Genomic DNA, 20,981 nt, shown 5'->3' with positions numbered 1-20,981 from the left:
AAAACTAAAAACTGACAAATCACCGGGTCCGGATGGAATCCATCCAAGGGTTCTGAAGGAACTAAAGGAGGAAATAGCGGAACTACTACAGCAAATTTGCAACCTATCTCTGAAAACAGGTGTGATCCCGGATGATTGGAAGATAGCCAATGTTACGCCCATCTTTAAAAAGGGATCAAGAGGTGACCCAGGAAACTACAGACCGGTGAGACTGACCTCGGTTCTGGGGAAAATGGTGGAAGCACTGATAAAAGAAAACATCGATGAACATTTTGAAAAAAACTAACTTCTGATAACCAGCCAACATGGTTTCTGCAGGGGGAGATCGTGTCTGACTAACTTATTGCACTTCTTCGAGGGACAGAGGAGACCCCATAGACATCATATACCTAGATTTCCAGAAAGCCTTTGACAAGGTGCCTCATGAACGTCTACTCCGTAAACTGAGGAACCATGGGGTGGACGGAGATGTGCATTGATGGATCAGAAACTGGTTAGAGGGTAGGAAACAGAGGGTAGGGGTGAAGGGCCACTACTCAGACTGGAGAAAGGTCACGAGTGGTGTTCCGCAGGGTTCGGTGCTCGGGCCGCTGCTTTTTAACATATTCATAAATGATCTAGAAACAGGGACGAAGTGTGAGATAATAAAATTTGCGGACGACACCAAACTATTTAGTGGAGCTCGGACATAAGAGGACTGCAAAGAATTGCAAAGGGACTTGGACAAACTAGGGGAATGGGCAGAGAGATGGCAGATGAAGTTCAATGTTGAGAAGTGTAAAGTATTGCATGTGGGAAGCAGAAACCCGAGGTACAATTATACGATGGGAGGGATGTTATTGACTGAGAGTACCCAAGAAAGGGACTTGGGGGTAATGGTGGACATGACAATGAAGCCGACGGCACAATGTGCAGTGGCTGCTAAGAGAGCAAATAGAATGCTAGGTATAATCAAGAAGGGTATTACAACCAGAACGAAAGAAGTTATTCTGCCACTGTACCAGGCAATGGTGCGTCCGCATCTTGAATACTGCGTCCAGTATTGGTCACCGTACCTTAAGAAGGATATGGCGTTACTCGAGAGAGTTCAGAGGAGAGCGACACGACTGATTAAGGGGATGGAAAGCCTTTCATACGCTGAGAGATTGGAAAAACTGGGACTCTTTTCCCTGGAGAAGAGAAGACTTAAGAGGGGATATGATAGAGACTTTCAAGATCATGAAGGGCATAGAGAGGGACAGATTCTTCAAACTTTCAGAAAATAAAAAAACAAGAGGGCATTCAGAAAAGTTGAAAGGGGACAGATTCAAAACGGATGCTAGGAAGTTCTTCTTTACACAACGTGTGATGGACACCTGGAATGCACTTCCATAGGACGTTATAGGGCAGAGTACGGTACTGGGGTTTAAGAAAGGATTGGACAAATTCCTACTGGAAAAGGGGATAGAGGGGTATAGATAGAGGTTTACTGCACAGGTCCTGGACCTGTTGGACCGCTGCATGAGCGGACTGCTGGGCGCGATGGACCTCAGATCTAACCCAGCGGAGGCATTTCTTATGTTCTTGACATTCTCACCATCATGCTTCCCAGACCAAGAAGCGTCAATCTCCATTTTCTTCTTCTTACAGAGAGTCTCCTGGAGTTGGGGATGTCTATTCAGATCTCTCTCTCTCTTCATACTGATCTTGACCCCACATTGTCTGCTCCAGAGTCGTATGGCATTTCACAAAGTTTATCAGGCAGATGGGGAAAGCTTTACCTGTTAAATTAGACAGACATTGAAACGAGAGCAGAGCTCCTTGAAATGTAGAATTTTGATGAGCCTCCTAAAGAGCTCCTCAAGTTGCCTCTTCATACTTTACTTAAAGAACCTATGTTTAAGAACTGGGAAACTCCTCTCGCACTTCCCAATACTCCTAGGAAAATTGACTCTTTGTACAGAATGCATTTGTGCTTGGGGTTTGATAAGCCACAGCTGCTGTACCAGTCTTTGCTGGCTGAATCTACTCTTAAAAATCTTCCAGCACATGAGTATATACCAGTGTGCCACCAGGCCATGAAAGTCGTACCATGGATAGGTTCGAGTGCCGCATTTACCAGAACTCGTGACTAGCGGAGTTCTCAACTATAATTTTTGTCGGCTATACTCCACCCAGTTGATACCTCAAACATCATGGAAATTCAAGCAATCAACAATAAACTAGACAAAATAAGTAACTGGCTCCACGCAAATAAACTCTCCCTAAATATCAACAAATCATGTGGCCTACTCTTCCCTACCAAAAAGAATGAAACAATTATCGGAAAGATTCTCATTAAAACTCATCCGGTAAAAATAGAAACCAAAATAAAACTATTTGGGGTTACCATAGATAAGGATCTAACCTTTCATGATCAAATCAGTTCAGTAGTAAAAACCTGTTTCTATAAACTTTGGCTTATACGTTCCCTAATTTCTATCCGTGACACTGAAGCAATTACTTCTCTAGTTCATTCTCTAATCATCTCCCATCTTGATTATTGCAACTCGGAAAAGTTGATAGGGGACAGATTCAAAACAAATACTAGGAAGTTCTTTATCCCAGGACAAGCAGGCAGCATATTCTTAACTGATGGGTGACGGCACCGACGGAGCCCCGGTACTGACAATTTTAGAGTGATTGCACACTAAGAATTTAGAAAGTTCGAGTAGGCCGCACCGCGCACGCGCGAGTGCCTTCCCACCCGACGAAGGCGCGTGGTCCCCAGTTTCTTAGTTTCCGCGGAGCTAAGAAGATGCATTTTTTTTTCAACGGCCGTTGAAAACTCTCTTGCCTTTCCGCTCGTGCGATTTTTTCGTGTCTGGAAGATTTTTCTTCCTCTCTTTATTTTCTTTTCTTAAAAAAAAACAAAAAAAAAAAACTTTTTTTATTTTTTCTTCGCCTTGCCTCGGTGGGGCCTGTTGGCACAATCGAAGCCTCAGCCTTTGATTTAGCGGAGGCCGTCTTCACCTTCATGCCCCCGCAGCCAGGTTTCAAGAAGTGTCAGCGGTGTGCACGGCCCATCTCTTTGACCGACCCCCATAATTGGTGCCTTCAGTGCCTGGGTCCGGATCATAAAGCCTCCTCTTGCACCCGTTGTGCTTCTCTTAATAAGTGAACTTTAAAAAACCGGCAAATCCAACAACGACTGCTCTTCGGTGCCGGGATGGAACCATCGACTCCGACGTCGGCTGCCCCTTCTAAATCGACACCGACTTTGTCGACACCGCCGGAGATTCCTCCGGTGTCGCATCCCACAGGTAAGCCGGCTAAGAAGCCTCCCCCTTCCCTGGAGCGTCCTCTTGCCGATCCTGCAGTGAGTCCAGTCCTGCCGACATCGAGGTGCCCTCGGAAGCGCTCTGCTCCTATTGAGGTGAGTGCCACATCATCGGCCTCCTCATCTCCTGAGCGTCGAGCGGCACCACAGGTACCGAGGAAAAAGAAAGTGGTACCGGTGCCTTCCCTGGATGACCGCATTGCGGCTATCCTACAAACCCAGCTTCAAGAGCAGTTGCAGCAACTTCTCCCTGCTCTGCTGGCCCCGAACCTTCCAGCTCCGGTCCAGTCTGAGCATGCGGTGTCGTTGGTTCAACAACAGCCTTTGTTGTCGGCGTCGACACTTTCGGCACCGACACTTCCTGTGTCCACCTCCATGCTGGTTCTGTTAGCAGAACCCAGGCTCTCCCATCATGCCGTACAGACAGTCACTGAATCGGCACCATCTCCCGATACCGCTCGGCACCATCTCCCGATACCGCTCGGCACCAGTTTACTTCTCCTGGTACTGCATCGTTGCGCTCCGGTAAATCGGTGCGCAAATCCCACCATACTGAACCTTCAACCCCACGTTCTCGAAATCGAGGTTCACAGGTTCGGGATCCTGATTTGTGGGGCGATTCTGAGGAGCCTATCGGTACCGAAGAAGCGGTTTCTTCAGACGAAGAAGACCCTTCTTCCCATGACCCACCTACTAAGCCTGATCAGTCCTCCTTTACTAAGTTCCTCAAGGAGATGTATGATTCTTTATCCATACCATTGGAATCAGATTCCAAAAAATCCAAGGCTTTCCTCGAAGCCCTGGATTTTGATCAACCTCCTAAAGAGTTCCTAAAGTTACCTCTCTATGACATCCTGAGGGAAACTTTTTATAAAAATTTAGAAACTCCTTTGACTATTCCTGGAGCTCCAAGAAAATTGGACACTCTTTATAAGGTGATCCCTATCCCGGGCTTTGATAAACCACAACTTCACCATGAGTCTTTACTCGTGGAGTCCACTCTCAAGAAGTCAGCAGGCTCTAGTGTCTATGCCTCAGTCCCTCCAGGCAGAGAAGGGAAAATCATGGATAAGTTTGGTAAACGGTTATACCAGAATTCTATGCTAGCTAACCGTTCCAATAATTATGCTTTTCATTTTTCCTTCTATCTAAAGCATTTGGTCCAACAGTTGTCTTCCCTCCAGAAATACCTTCCTAAGCGTAAGGTCCATCTGTTCCAGCAGTATACCTCCAGTCTACTTCAACTCCGGAAGTTCATGGTACGCTCCATATATGATACCTTTGAACTCACCTCCAGGGCTACTGCCATGGCAGTTGCCATGCGCCGCCTGGCTTGGCTTCGGGTCTCGGAGCTTGATGTAAATCACCAAGACAGGCTTGCAAATGCTCCTTGCTTGGGTGATGAGCTCTTTGGAGAATCCTTGGATACCACCACTCAGAAATTGTCCGCCCACAAAACCCGATGGGACACCTTGCTGAAGAATAAGAAAAAGCCTCCTCCAGCTCGCCCTTTTCGTCAGCACACGACTTACCAACGTCGTTATTCAGCTAGGCCTCTTCTTCCTCCTCTGTCTCAGCCTAGGAGGCCACGTCAGCAGCATCACCAACAGGCTCATCAAACTCAACAGCCACCTGTAAAGCTAGCTGCTCCACCCAAGTCCACCCAGCCTTTTTGACTTGCTTCTCAGGGACATAGCTAGTCTACATCCATCTTCTCCACTTCCTCAGCCTATACACATCTTTCTCACCCATTGGGAACTCATCACATCAGATCAGTGGGTTCTAAACATCATTCGTCACGGGTATTCTCTAAACTTTCAGACTCTTCCTCCCGACAACCCTCCAAAAGAGTCTGCTTTCAACCCCTCTGTCTTCCCTCCTTCTTCAGGAGGTCCATTCCCTTCTTCTTCTGAATGCCATAGAGGAAGTTCCTCTATATCAGAGGGGGCAGGGATTTTACTTCCGTTATTTTCTGGTTCCCAAAAAGACGGGAGATCTCAGACCTATCCTGGATCTCAGAGATCTCAACAAATGCCTAGTCAGAGAAAAGTTCAAAATGCTCTCTCTAGCCACGCTTTACCCTCTTCTCTCTCAGGACGACTGGCTATGCTCCCTCGACCTCAAAGAGGCATACACTCACATACCCATCCATCAGAACTCCAGACGGTACCTCAAATTTCAAATCCTTCACCGTCATTATCAATACAAGGTGTTACCCTTCGGCCTTGCCTCAACTCCAAGGGTATTCACCAAGTGTCTGATAGTGGTGGCTGCCTTTCTCAGATCACACAGTTTTCAGGTCTTCCCTTACCTGGACGACTGGTTGATCAAGGCTCCTTCCTCTCAGTAAGTACTTCAGGACACCAACCACACCATCGCCTTTCTTCAAATCCTTGGGTTCGAGATCAATTACCCAAAGTCGCATCTCCTTCCCACTCAGCGACTACAATTCATTGGAGCTGTTCTCGACACCATCCTCATGAGGGCATTTCTCCCCTCCGATCAGCTACAGACATTGCTCCACCTCTGTCATCAGGTGCTCTTACCTCCCTCCATTCCAGCCCGCCAGATGCTGGTTCTGTTAGGTCACATGGCCTCGACGGTACATGTCACTCCTCTCGCCCGTCTTCACCTTCGCACCCCTCAATGGACCTTGGCCACTCAATGGTCCCAGGCGACAGATCCTCTTTCACGTCGCATATCTGTAACATCGTCGCTTCGTCAGTCTCTGCAATGGTGGTCGAACTCCTCAAATCTTTCCTGAGGTCTTCTCTTCCATCTGCCTCCTCACTCCATGATTATCACTACAGATGCGTGGGGGGCACACATGGATCACCTTCGCACTCAGGTCTGTGGATGGTCCAAGAACGAGCCCATCACATCAATTTCCTGGAACTCAGGGCAATGTTTTATGCTCTCAAAGCTTTTCAATATCTTCTATACCCTCAGGTTCTACTTCTGTGCACAGACAATCAAGTAGCCATGTATTACATCAACAAGCAAGGCGACACGGGTTCTCGCCTCCTATGTCAAGAGGCCCAAAAGATTTGGTCCTGGGCGACTGCTTGCAGTCTCTTTTTGAAGGCGGTGTACATTCAAGGTGAAAGGAACACCCTGGCGGACTACCTCAGCAGGATACTTAAGCCTCACAAATGGACCCTCAACCCTGCCACTCTCCGGTCCGTTTTTGCTCAGTGGGGAACGCCTCAAGTGGACCTCTTTGCAGCTCCTTACAACCATCAACTACCCCTCTTCTGTTCCAGACTCTACTCCCCTCATCATCTGACACCGGACGCTTTTCTCCTCAATTGGGCGGACAGGTTTCTTTATGCCTTTCCTCCCCTTCCTCTCATGTTGCGGACATTGTTCAAACTTCAGAGGGAGAAGGCCACCATGATTCTCATTGCTCCACGGTGGCCTCGGCAGCATTGGTTTTCCCTTCTTCTTCAGCTCAGTTCCAAGGAACCCATACTGCTGCCTCTATTTCCTACTCTGCTTACTCAACATCAGCAATCTCTACTTCATCCCAACCTGTCATCTCTCCACCTGACAGCCTGGTTTCTCTCAGCTTAACCATTGCTTCTGCATCTCTCTCTCAGCCGGTTCGTTCCATTCTGGATGCCTCCAGGAAGCCGTCCACTCTTCTCTGTTACCAACAAAAGTGGACTCGTTTTTCTTCCTGGTGTCTCCTTCATCATCATAATCCCACTTCACTACCGGTGGAACAGCTGTTGGATTATTTATTTTCTTTATCTGACTCGGGCCTCAAGTCTACGTCCATCAGAGTTCACCTCAGTGCCATTACAGCTTTTCATGAGCCCGTTCAGGGAAAACCCCTCACGGCTCACCCTCTAGTTGCCAGGTTCATGAGAGGTCTTTTCAATGTTAAACCACCTCTTAAGCCTCCTTCCATTACCTGGGATCTTAATGTGGTTCTCTCATCTCTCATGAAACCTCCTTTCGAACCATTGGCCACAACTCATCTCAGATTTCTCACTTGGAAAGTGGTTTTCCTTATTGCCCTCACCTCTGCCAGGAGGGTTAGTGAGTTGCATGCACTAGTGGCTGACCTGTCTTTCACGGTTTTTCACCATGACAAGGTGGTTCTTTGTACGCATCCAAAGTTTCTCCCTAAGATTGTCTCTGATTTTCACCTCAACCAATCCATTGTTTTACCTGTTTTCTTTCCGAAACCTCATTCTCACCCTGGAGAACAGGCTTTACATACTTTGGACTGTAAGCGTGCTTTGGCTTACTATTTAGACCGCACTAAGCCTCACAGATCCTCTTCCCAACTTTTTTTGTCTTTTGATCCCAATCGGTTGGGTCATCCTGTTTCTAAACATATGTTATCCAATTGGCTTGCTGCTTGCATCTCGTACTGTTATGCTCAGACCGGACTGCCCCTTGAAGGTTCTGTCACGGCTCATAAGGTTAGAGCTATGGCAGCGTCTGTAGCTTTCCTCAGATCCATGCCTATTGAGGAAATCTGCAAGGCTGCTACTTGGTCCTCAGTTCATACTTTCACCTCTCATTATTGTCTGAATGCATTCTCCACACGGGATGGACACTTCGGCCAATCTGTTTTACAAAATTTATTTTCCTAATGGCCAACCTTCCCTCCATCCCTCTTTTTGTTAGCTTGGAGGTCACCCATCAGTTAAGAATATGCTGCCTGCTTGTCCTGGGATAAAGCACAGTTACTTACCGTAACAGGTGTTATCCAGGGACAGCAGGCAGATATTCTTACATCCCACCCTCCTTCCCGGGTTGGCTTCTTAGCTGGCTTATCCTAACTGGGAACCGCGTGCCTTCGTCGGGTGGGAAGGCGCGTGTGCGGTGTGGCCTACTTGAACTTTCTAAGTTCTTAGAGTGCAATCACTCTAAAATTGTCCGTGCCAGGGCTCCATGGTGCTGTCACCCATCAGTTAAGAATATCTGCCTGCTGTCCCTGGATAACACCTGTTATGGTAAGTAACTGTGCTTTTTTACCCAATGTGTGGTGGACACCTGGAATGCGCTTCCAGAGGATGTGATAGGGCAGAGTACGGTACTGGGGTTTAAGAAAGGATTGGACAATTTCCTACTGGAAAAGGGGATAGAGGGGTATAGATAGAGGATTACTGCACAGGTCCTGGACCTGTTGGGCCACTGCGTGAGCGGACTGCTGGGCACGATGGACCTCGGGTCTGACCCAGCAGAGGCATTTCTTACGTTCTTATGTTCTTTACAACGGAATCCCTCAAAAAGAACTACGACGGCTCAACTTATACAAAACACGACCATAAAACTTATATATAAGTTAGGGAAATATGATCATGTCACCCTTCTTCTGAAAGAAGCTCACTGGCTACCCATAACACATCGCATCACATACAAAACAATCATACTAGTTTTCAAAATCAAACTTTCCCATCAACCTCCCTTTCTAGATAAACTTCTTATCCCTTTTTGCCCCTCACGGACCCTTAGATCGGCCGATCAGAACTTGCTTTCCGTTCCTTCTATTAAGGAATTTTTCTATACCAGGAAAACCAATTTTTCTGTAGTTGCCCTACTTTATGGAACGCACTGCCATCTCAAATCCGCCACGAGAAATCAATCGATAAATTTAAGACTAAATTAAAAACATTCTTATTTCAAGATGCGTTCTCTTGCTCTTGAATATAACCTATTCTTAAACATGCCAACCGCTTTCAAGAAGCGATCCCATCCCTAATGTTTTATCCTCTCCCTCTTCATTTCCTTTCCTTTTTTTTTTTTAATAATGTAACTTTTCCCTTTTCCTTCTTTTCTAACCATCACTATCTAGTATGTCTAGTCAAAGTCTCAATGTTCATATCCCCAATCGAAATATTACTTTTATTAGTATAGTATTACTTTTATCCTATATTAACTTGTAAACCAGCTAGATACCTATTGATGGTCAGTATATTAAAATTTAATAAAACTTAAAACTTGAAACAACTCAGAGAGACTTGCTGATTTTAAACAGTATATTCCACCTGATCGTCTTCCAGAGTTTCAAGAAACTAGTGTTAAGTTTTATTTAAAATTTGATTAATCGCTTAATCATACTTCTAAGCGATAAACAAAGATAAAAATTTAAAAACATGCAGGGAGTACAATATGAGACATAGATTTAACATACAGGACTTACGGTGCCAATGGGGAAGGGGGGTGAAAAATACAATAAAAGATAGGAAAGAAATAAGTAGGGGAAAAACACAAGGTAGGGTTTGGAAAAAAGAAGAGAAGAAACAGAAAAGAAGAAGAGAGAAAAGGTGATGGCCTCCTTCAATCTAGAAAATTCATGGCTAGATCAGCTTTTGATGCATTTGATGTAGCATCTAGAGCATCGGCTTTGTCTATTGCTATGAGATGTCTAGTATGGCTTCAGATCTCTGATCTTGACATCAGTGTTCAAGATCGTTTAGCCAACATTCCTTGTGTAGAAGAAGAATTGTTTGGAGACAAAGTAGACTTTGGGCTACTTTAGCGGGGTCTAAGGCTCAACCATCTAAATCTTTCCAGAAACGTTCCTCTTATAGGAGGCACTATCCAGCAACCTAGTCCTCTTCTAGACCTCCACCACAGAAGAAGCAAAAAGCACAGAAGACTCAGACTTCTGCCCCACAGAAATCAGCATAGCCACAATTACTGAAATCAGCCGTCTTCTTTTGTATCATCATTGCTGAACTCTCATTACAACAGACACTTGGGTCCTCAGTCATACAGGAGGGTTACTCTCTTCATTTCATCACCATTATTTCAAACAATCCTCCAAGAGAGTCCTCTCACATCTCAACAGATGACTTCTTCAAGAAATTGAAGCTCTTTTTCATCTAAATGCCACAGAGTTGGCATCCCCATCCCAGAAAAATCAGTGGTTCTACTCCAGGTATTTCCTAATTCCAGAGAAGACGGGAGGTCTTCATTACTATTGTCGACCTCTGAGCTCTCAACAAATATTTAGTCAAAGAAAAGTTTTGTATGCTATCTCTGGGGACTCTATACCCACTTCAAGAACAAAATGATTGGCTGTGCTTTCTAGATCTCAAAGAGGCCTACACACACTTTCCTATACGTCCGAACCACTGAAAGTTCCTTCATTTTCTTGTAGGTCACCATCATCTTCAATACAAAGTTCTGCAATTCGACCTCACTTTCTTTCCAAGAGTGTTCACAAAATGCATAGTGGTGGTAGCAGCAACCCTTTTGTACCCACAAGTTTCAAGTGTTTCCTTATCTAGACGATCGGTTGATAAAAGCTTCACCTCAAGCAGTCCAGTTAGCTGCATAGGTGACTATAATTCTTCTGGGATTTGAAGTCAGTTATCCAAAGTCTCATCTTCAATGTCCCCAATATTGGAATTTGTAGATGCCATACTTAACACCAATCTCTTATGAGCTTTCTTGCTTGCCCCAGCAGAAACAAAACACCTTGCTTGAACTTTGTGTGTATACTCTGCAGAAAATTTCAGCAAGACAAACGATGCACATCCACAGTATCCACAGTCCATGTGACCCCCCTTTGCCTGACTTCACCTCAGATCAACTCAGTGGAACCTAGCATCTCAGTGGTCTCAGGCTACGGATCCCTTATACCAACAGATCAAAATCCCCTCGCTTCTTCGTCGATCTCTCCAATGGTGGTTGCAACCGACAAATCTCTCCCGCTTTTCCTTCAAAGTATACAGATTGAGATCTTTAGGTCTGTCCCCATACACCTTATGACGAAGACCACGCACCGTTTTAGTAGCCTTCCTCTGGAACAACTCCATCCTTTTTTATATCTTTTTGAAGGTGCGGCCTCCAGAGTTGTACAGAATATTCTAAATGAGATCTCGCCAGATTTTTATATAGGGGCATCAAAACCTCCTTTTTCCTACTGGCCATATATCTCCCTATGCACCTTTTCAACCTGTTTGGCCACCTTAAGATCATTGCATACAATTACACCCAAGTCCCGCTCTTCTGTCGTGCACATAAGTTATTCACCCCTAAGCTGTACCGTTCCCTTGGGTTTTTGCAACCCAAATGCATGACCTTGCATTTCTTAGCATTACATTTTAGCTGCCAAATTTCAGACCATGCTTCAAGCTTCGCCAGGTCTTTCTTCATGTTATCCACATCATCCTGGGTGTCTAATCTTTTGCAGATTTTTGTATCATCCGTAAAGAGGCAAATCTTACCCAACAGCCATTCAACAATATCGTTTATAAAAATGTTAAAAAGAACAGGCCCAAGAACAGAACCTTGAGGCACACCACTGGTAACATCCCTTTCCTCAGAGCGATCTCCATTGATCACTACCCTCTGTCACCTTCTACTCAACCAGTTCTTGGTCCAGCCTATCACTTTGGGACCCATCCTGAGGGCACTCAGTTTATTTATTAGACATCTGTGTGAAACAATGTCAAAGACTTTGTTAAAATCTAAATACACCACATCTAGCACACTCCCTCTATCCAATTCTCTGGTCACCCAGTCAACGAAATTGATCAGATTTGTCTAACAAGACCTACCTCTCATGAATCCATGATTCCATAAACTTCACCATTTTTTGTTTTAAAAGCGTTTTCCTAAATTTGCTTACCACATAACTTAACTGGCCTGTAATTCTTTACTTCTTCCTTATTTCTACTTTTGTGGAGAGGGACCACATCCGCCCTTCTCCAGTCCTCCAGTACCACTCCCGACTCTAGAGACTGATTGAAAAGGTCAGTCAGCGAAGCCACCAGAACTTCCCTAAGTTCTTTCAGCACCCTCGGATGTACACCATCTGGCCCTATCACTGTCTACTTTTATTTTAGCTAGCTCCTCACGAATACAATTCTCTGAAAATCGATCAGGGTCTACCACTCCTCCATCCCTATTTATATTTGTCTTCTGTGGTCTCGCTCCTGGCGCTTCAGCCATGAACACAGAACAGAAATATTTGTTCAGCAATTCAGCCTTTTCTGTTTCAGCTTCTACATATTTCTCCCCTTCACCTTTGAGTTTCACAATGCTACTTTTGCACTTCTTCCTATCACTAATATATCTAAAAAATGTCTTGTAGTTCTCTGCTTATGTGGTGTTCATAATGAATGCTATTTTGTTATATTTTCTGTTCTTTGCATCAAACATGTGTCTTTTAGTTTTTAATTTTTTTCTTTGTTTTCAAAAGATGAAGATCAATTTTCTTCGGAAGCTGATGTAGCTGTTAATGACATGACAAGAGGCACAGCCTTGCTTGCACAGGTAAATAGTATAATACAACATAGGTTTTTTTGTTTTGTATTTTATTTTGTTAGTTGGTTTTTGGGGTGGTTGTGTTTTTTTGCTACAATATCCTTAATTTAGCAATACAACTGTACAGTTTTTATTTGTAAATTTATTGTCCTGTCTTTAACATTAATGCTCAAAGTAATTAGTAGTCTGCTTAATATAATCAAAGCTAAAAAAATCTTGAGATTTGAGAGAAATAATATCACTTACTTGTCAGCGGTCTTCTGCAGTACTTTTCAACCCTTTCTGGCAGATGCATCAAGTCAGTCAGAGGGCATTTACACAGCAAATTTGACTGCACCCCTCCCTAACCAACAAGTCTTTGTCCTTGATACATAGTCCTCTCTGCCTCATTCATATCCCTTCTCAGGCAGCATGTCCTCTTCCCTGCCATACACCCCACCAAACATATTCAGCATTCCTTCTCTGCTACCCCCAACACTATCACACAGATCCAGCATGCCTTTCTACTACCCCCACCATTGATATAACCCACACACATGATATATATTATCCTTCAGGGGAAAGAGTGTGGCAGTGGTTAAAGCTACAACCTCAGTACCTTGGGGTTGTGGGCTCAAACCCATGCTACACCTTGTGACCCTGGGCAAGTCACTTAATTCCCCCATTGCCCCAGGTACATTAGATAGATTGTGAACCCACCGGCACAGACAGGGAAAAATGCTTGAGTATCTAAATAAATTCATGTAAACCGTTCTGAGCTCTCCTGGGAGAATGGTATAGAAATTTGAATAAATAAATAAATATTGGCAAGTTCACCAAAATAAAATGTGTTTTCATAAATCACTCATCCTTCCTATCCAAGGGAATGTTTTATTTAGGAATTGGTATTTCTCAATCCACAATCACTCCTGCTTTCCTTTTACCAAAAAAAAGTAAGCAATTAGAATTTGTCACCAACTCTCTTCATATGTCTCAGCTAAGCTTCCTTCTTGAAAAAAAACCCTGAACATCAGGGTTTTAAGTGTCTCCAGGTCTGTCTCTAGGAGCAAATTTCATGCAGGCATGCCTTCCTCTTAATGTACACAGTCAGCACAATCACCCACCCAGAACATTTAGGGCCTTGCCATTAACGATTGTTGCTAAACCAGTTCCAGCCAGTTTAGCATGCCAGTATTTTACTAGCCGATTTCATAACAGTTCACTGTGGTCTTTTCTGAGCTTCCTAGCAGTCTCCACCGTTGCCATGCAAATGTAGTACAATGAGGTCATTAATATTAAAAAGGTAGTAAATTGGACTCATTAATATTTAAATGAGCACTTGTGGGCAAAGTTTTCTGGCGGGGTCTGAGCTACTGAGCTGTCATAGCCTTACTTTATCCCAGGACAAGCAGGCAGCCTATTCTCACATGTGGGTGATGTCATCCACGGAGCCCAGATGCGGACAGCCTCGCAAGCAGACTTGCTTGTAGAAAACTTCAGAAGTTTCGGGTCTGCCGCACCGCACATGCGTGAGTACCTTCCCCCCCAGCACAGGGCACGTCTCCTCAGTTCTCAGTTTTCCATGGAGCCGAGAAGTCCGTCTTTGACATTCTGCACTGAACTTAGTTTGCTTTGTGCCTTCTCTCACCGCGGCTCGTGTTTTATTTTCTTATTACCGTGTCACTGTGTTTTTTCTTTTGATTCTTTAAAAAAAGTTTTATTTTCATCGACTGACTGGCGGGGCCTGCCGCATGCCCTCAGCCTGCAGGCTTCGATTTTGCGGCAGCTATCTTTCCTTCTATGTCCCGGCCGGTCACGGGCTTCCAGAAGTGTAGCCAGTGTCAGCGTGTGATCTCCCTCACTGACCCACACCGCTGGTGTCTTTAGTGCCTGGGGCCTGACTATTGCCCAGAGTCATGCATTCGCTGTGCTGCCCTTCAACCTCGAGCCCTCAAACGTCATCGAGTTCAAGTGGAGAAGATTTTTAGTATGCTATACCCTCGACCTCCAACTTGGTCAAGCCTGCTGCGGGGTGTCCTCCTGCCTCCACAACTACGACCTCGAGTCTCATCAGACCTTCCTCATTTGGAACTTTCTTGACCTCGAGTAAATCTGCCAAGTAATCTTCTGAGCTTCCCTCAGGTCAGATACCTCAACAGATGGTTCCAGCGGTGGTCTTCAAGCTACCCAAGCATCACTCCTCCAAGCTGAAGCATGCTTCCTCTGCCACCTTGGAGCCTTTAGCCTCAGCAAGTGGTCCAGTTTCAGACTCCGATCCACAATTGCAGGCTACCATCCAGACCATTCTAGAGGGGGAATTTGTTCAGTTACTGAGCAAATACAGTCCTGCCTCGACTCTGCTTCCTGCAGTCCAGCCTGGGCACTCAGCAGTCTCACAAAAGGTCGAGTCCTTGCCTGTGCATCGAGCTGAATCTACACACTCTAAGCAAGGAGTCGAGTTTTAGTGAGTGTCTGGTCTGGAATCTACACACTCCATACAAGGAGCCGAGTCTTTAAGAGTGCTTTGAGATTCCACTGAGTCTATGGGGTTTCGATCTACAGCTTCCAAACCTATACCCTCTCTAAAGGCATTGACCGTTTCAAGACACATTGCGAAGTCTCAACCTAATACGAGACCTGTTTCCAGGTAGCACTCTCGTTGCCGGTCGAGGCATTCATCAAGGCGCAGGTCCTCTTCCAGAGAGAAGCCTACCTCATCCAGGCTTTCCAGCTTTTCGAGGCCTCCAACTCCTCAATCGAGCACACCGATCGCAGAACCTGAGGACTCAGTTGATTCCAGTGCCTCGTCCCAGTCTGTCTATTCGTTTTCCACTCGAGGCACCTTGAGGTCATCGAGTCTCTCTCGAGGCCATGCTCTGGCAGATCAATTGTCCTTATTTCCTCATTCCTCCGTCAGATTGCTGAGGACCTGCACCTTAAATTGGACGCTGGATTGAAGTACTCTAAGGAGTATTTAGAGGAAATGAGTATGCCTTGACCTCCTGTAGAGTCTCTCAAGCTTCCTCTTAACTGGCTTCTGTCTCAGATTTTCAAACGAAACCTGGAGACTCCTTATACTTTCCCTGTTGTTCCAGGCAAGTTGGAATCGAGGTATAGAACTGTACATTGCAAGGGCTTTGAGAACTCTCAACTATCTCATCAATCCCTTCTTGTGGAATCTTCATTGAAGAGGAGTCATCCTTCCAGGGTTTATGCTACCGTACCTCCTGAAAGAGAGGGCAGGACCATGGACAAGTTTGGCCGTCGTCTTTATCAAAATTCGATGATGGCCTCCAGGGTTTTAAATTATAATTTTATCTTTACTACTTATTTCAAGTATTTCAAGTGGTTTCTCTAAAGACCTTGGTCAACACAGGCTTTTAGAGTTTCAGCAAGTCATTGCCACTTTGGCACAACTCAGGCTGCATCTTCTGCAATCAACTTATGATGCTTTTGAACTTTCCTCTAGGGTCACTGAATTCTCGATAGCAATGTGCCGTCAGGCCTGTCTGTGCACTTTCGATATGGATCCCAATCAATCTTCAGGATCATTTGGATAATATTCCTTGTGAGGGCAATGACATCGTTGATGAATCCATAGAGGCTGCCACCAAGAAGTTGTCTGAGCATGAGAAACCTTTTGCTTCCATTGTCAGACCAAAGCCTAAGCCAGCTCCTGCAAAGCCTTCTCAACTTCTTCCATCCTATCTGAGACGTTATCCTCCGAGGGCAGCTCCTTACACTCGAGCACCCCTCAAGAAACCACAACAGCTGAAGCAACAGAAACCTCAGCCTCCTGCTACACTTAAGGTTTCTCAGCCTTTTTGACTGTCTCATACAGAGCATATCATCCATCGTTTTGCCTCTGTCTTCCCCTCTTCCCATAGGAGGTTGTCTCCATCATTTTTGCCATCGATGGGAGACCATTACATCCGACCTCTGGGTGTTGTCAATAATCAGAGAAGGATACTCTCTTCATTTCTCTCAGATCCATCAGAGCTTCCTCCAAGAGAGTATCCTTCCAATCCATCCCAGACTGCCCTTCTTCTTCAGGAAGCTCAAGCTCTGCTTCGTCTCCGTGCCATTGAGGAAGTTCTCTTGGAACAGCAGAGCAGGGGGTTTTACTCCCGTTACTTCCTAGTTCCGAAGAAGACGGGCAATCTGCAGCCTATTCTGCATCTCAGGGCCCTCAACAAATTTTTGGTAAAAGAAAAATTTTGCATGTTGTCCCTGACATCCTTTATCCCCTTCTAGATCAGAATGATTGGTTATGTTCTCTAGACCTCAAGGAAGCTTACACTCATATTCCCATTCATCCAGCCTCCCGTCAGTACCTCAGATTTCGAGTGGGGAATCTGCATTTTCAATACAGATAATACCCTTCGGCCTGGCATCTCCCAGAGTGTTCACAAAGTACCTAGTGGTGGTAGCAGCAGCTCTAAGGAACCATGGTCTTCAGGTGTTCCCCTATCTGGACGACTGGCTCATCAACGATTCAACATCTCAGGGGGTTGTTGTAGCAACCCAACGGACTACGTGGTTCCTACAAAACTTGGAATTCGAAATCAACTTTCCCAAATCCCACCTTCAGGCCTCTCAGAATCTACAGTTCATCTGAGCTATCCTGCACACTATCCAGTTCAGCTGAAGCAAACAAAAAAGAACAAATAAGTCTGCAGTGAAAAATACGAAAGCAAAACAAAGAAAACTGCAGGTTAAATTTATTATATCAAATAGTTAAATACGGTTAACAGAACCACCTTAAAACAAACCAAGGGACCCAACACGGTCCGTGTTTCGGTTAACACGCCTTCATCAGGGGTCCCAGTTTGGTAAGGGATCAATTAAAACTGCAAATAAAAGAACTATAGCCTGTAAACCAACAGACGCCGTGAAGTAGTCTGTGTGACTCCTACGTAGCATGGCATCTGTTGGTTTATAGATGTTGGTTTACAGATGTTTCAGACGCCCCCTCATCAGAAGGTTCTCACGACAGATTCCTCAACCTACGCTGGGGGGGGGGGCTTACCTTAACGGTCTCCGTACTCAAGGCCATTGGTTCAGCATGGATCTTCAGTGTCATATCAATCTGTTGGAACTCAGAGTGGTCTTCAATGCTCTCAAAGCTTTTCAACATCTTCTTCATGACCAGGTAGTCCTCATTCGAACGGACAACCATGTTACCATGTATTATGTCAACAAACAGCGAGGTTTGTTTTAAATTAAAGTACAGCTTCAACAGCATTTCTTTATCCTGTAGGAACACAAGAGAGACATAGAAACATAGAAACATAGAAGATGACGGCAGAAAAGGGCTACAGCCTATCAAGTCTGCCCACTCTGCTTACCCACCCCCTGTCTATGCCCTAATGACCCAATTTCCTTATCTTGACCCTCGTAGGGATCCCACATGGGTATCCCATTTATTCTTAAAGTCTGGCACGCTGTCTGCCTCGATCACCTGCACTGGAAGCTTGTTCCAATGATCAACCACTCTCTCTGTGAAGAAATACTTTCTGGTGTCGCCATGAAATTTTCCGCCCCTGAGTTTGAGCGGGTGCCCTCTTGTGGCCGAGGGTCCCTTGAGAAAGAAAATATCATCTTCCACTTCGACACGTCCCGTGAGGTACTTAAATGTTTCGATCATGTCTCCCCTCTTCCTACGTTCCTCAAGAGTGTAGAGCTGCAATTTGTTCAGTCTATCTTCGTACGAGAGACCCTTGAGCCCCGAGATCATCCTGGTGGCCGTCCGTTGAACCGATTCAATTCTGCGCACATCTTTACTGTAATGTGGCCTCCAGAATTGCACACAGTACTCCAGATGAGGTCTCACCATGGCCCTGTACAACGGCATTATGACTTCAGGCTTTCGGCTGACGAAACTTCTATTGATACAACCCAATATCTGCCTTGCCTTAGATGAAGCCTTCTCCACTTGATTGGCAGTTTTCATGTCTGCACTAATGATTACTCCTAAATCTCGTTCTGCTGAAGTCCTAGTTAAAGTTTCTCCGTTCAAGAAGTACGTCCTGCATGGATTTCCGCTTCCGAGGTGCATGACCTTACATTTCTTAGCATTGAAGCCTAGCTGCCAGGTTGAGGACCAACTTTCCAATGTAAGCAGGTCCTGCGCCATATAATTCTGTAAACTGCATTCACTTACTATATTACATAGTTTGGCATCATCAGCGACCAACAATGGCATCATCGGGAGACCAACAATGTCTCCCGTCCCTGAATTTCAATATCAGATCATCGCAATATAGCGGAAACATCTAATTGTGTATTTTCAGCTACTACAGTTTTCCCCTTTTGCATTTGTTTTAAATAGTATATCCTTTGTAATGGGGGAATGTTTGCTTCCGGAACCTTTAAAATTGTTACCATACTTGGGTGATAGGGTATATATATTTCCAGATGTCTCAAAATGGACACAACCCAGAAGGAAAGAATTTTTATTATTGCATCAAAAAAAACCCCAAGCAAACAGGGAGGAACTGGATCTTTCCCTCTTTGCCAAGAAGCTCTGAAGGTTTGGGATTGGGCAATTCTTCACAACACCTTCCTGAAAGCTGTCTACATTATTATTATATTTTTTTTTTTTTGGTAGTCTTGCCATTTTTTTACAGCATGAAGGAAATTTTCTGGTAACAAACAGGAACCATGTTCATTTTTTTAAAAAAATTTCAAAATAATTTCTTAAACAAGACAAAGGAGAGAAAAACTGTCTGGCGGACAAGTTGAGTCGTCTTCTGCAACCTTGTGAATGGACTTTCAATTCCTTACCTCTTCATCACATTTTTTCTCAGTGGGGAACTCTTCAGATCTCTTTGCATCTCCCCACAACCACAAACTGCCTCAGTTCTGCTCCAGGATGTACTCTCCTCATCGCCTCGAGGCAGATGCTTTTCTATTGGTATAGACAAATCTCTTCCTGTATGAATTTTCTCCATTTTCTCTCATTCTCAAAAGACTCTTGTCAAGCTCAAGAACGATCATGCCACCATGATTCTGATAGCTCCTCGGTGGCCCAGGCAATCTTAGTGCTCTCTTCTACTTCAACTCAGCAACAGGGAGCTTTACCTTCTACCAGTTTTCTGTCTCTGTTTACACAGAGGTGGACTTGTTGCCATTACAGTTGTTTTGTCTGTTTACACAGAGTCAAGGATCTCTACTTCATCCCAATCTGCAGTTTCTACACTTGACAGCTTGGTACCTTTCAACATAACTCCTCCAGTTTTCTCAACCTGTTAGAGACATTTTAGAGGCTTCCAGAAAGCCTACCACTGGACAATGCTACCACCAAAAATGGACTAGATTTTTACGTGGTGCATCTCTCACAACAAGGAGCCTCAAGTTATCTCCTTGTCTTCCGTCTTGGATTATCTTTTGCACTTGTCTATCTCTTGCCTCAAGTCTCCCATCCATTTGAGTCCATCTCAGTGCAATTGCGACTTTCCATCAGCCTATCGAAGGGAAACCCCTTTCTGCTCATCCAGTGGTTTCCAAATTTATGAAAGGACTTTTCAGTGTTAAATCTCCTCTCATACCACCTGCAGTGGTTTGGGATCTCAGTGTTGTTCTTGTATGTCTTAGGCTATGAAGAGTCTGCAGCCAGGCTGAACGAAGAACCAGCCATGCCGAGCCCCAAAAGCAATGAGGGGCTAGCTGAGCATCTGATCACCTGCTTCTGTGGGGGGAAAGCTAAGCTAGTCGCTATAGCCCCCCAGCAGCGCCATGCAGCACAAGGACGCTCTAAAAGAGCTAAATTTGCGCAATCCTGGCATGAATTCATGTGAGGAGACCCTAAGGACTCCATCCCAGCAGTTTTCCAGGCAAAATTTGAAGTTTTGAAGAAGCAGGGAGAAGGAAAAAAAAAAATCGCTAAAAATCCAAGATGGCTACCAGCACCGAATTTACACCAAACACACAATATTTCTTACACTTCCCAAAGTCCTAAAACAATGAATTTAGGATTTTTCAGAAGGGGGAACACAAGGGAACATGCAGAAACTCAGAAAACCCCACTTTTTTTACTTTCCCCGATGTCTCTCACAAGCTGTCAGCTCCTTATACTCAATGACCTGAGACACTGGACTCCATCTGCTCAAAATGTTGAGAATGCTTTCACAAAGTTGATCTTTGGGCTGCCGGTCAGACTCACTGTCTGACTATGCATCCACCCCAGCGGCCCACCAGAGGAGCAAAAACGCAGCCAGCACGCTGCAGAACACCGCTGAGTCTCCTAAATGGGCCTAACAGTCTGCGCTCGACCCCTGCTTAACAGAAGGTGAGACTACTTCAGGGACGGCCTTAAGCTCCAAGGAAAACTATGCAGACTGGCTAACAGGTACCCAAAAGGGATCGGCCTGTCAGCTACAGACCAAAGTCTGAATTCTCAAGCAGACAGAGCTCCAAATTTGCTTCAAACATGAAAATACACGCAAAAAGGGAAACTACATCGAAT

The 20,981-nt window shown here is 45.0% G+C and overlaps 1 protein-coding gene across 4 annotated transcripts in view; it reads left to right on the top strand.

The window, feature by feature from the left end:
- AKAP1 (A-kinase anchoring protein 1) overlaps positions 1-20,981 on the top strand; it is a 192,839-nt gene that overhangs the window by 141,036 nt on the left and 30,822 nt on the right. For all 4 annotated transcript variants that reach the window (XR_004537072.1, XM_033921572.1, XM_033921574.1 and 1 more), the window contains exon 9: positions 12,471-12,544. Coding sequence is in view for 3 of the 4 variants with exons in the window: in XM_033921572.1 (XP_033777463.1) it covers positions 12,471-12,544 (74 nt within the window). In the remaining variant the exon portion in view is untranslated. The remainder of the gene's footprint in view (positions 1-12,470; positions 12,545-20,981) is intronic.

The sequence above is a fragment of the Geotrypetes seraphini genome, chromosome 15 (genome assembly GCF_902459505.1).
Source record: "Geotrypetes seraphini chromosome 15, aGeoSer1.1, whole genome shotgun sequence".
In the NCBI taxonomy this organism is placed as follows: domain Eukaryota; kingdom Metazoa; phylum Chordata; class Amphibia; order Gymnophiona; family Dermophiidae; genus Geotrypetes; species Geotrypetes seraphini.
Note: the sequence above shows the minus strand (reverse complement) of the source record. Positions and strands in the feature narration are given on the sequence as shown.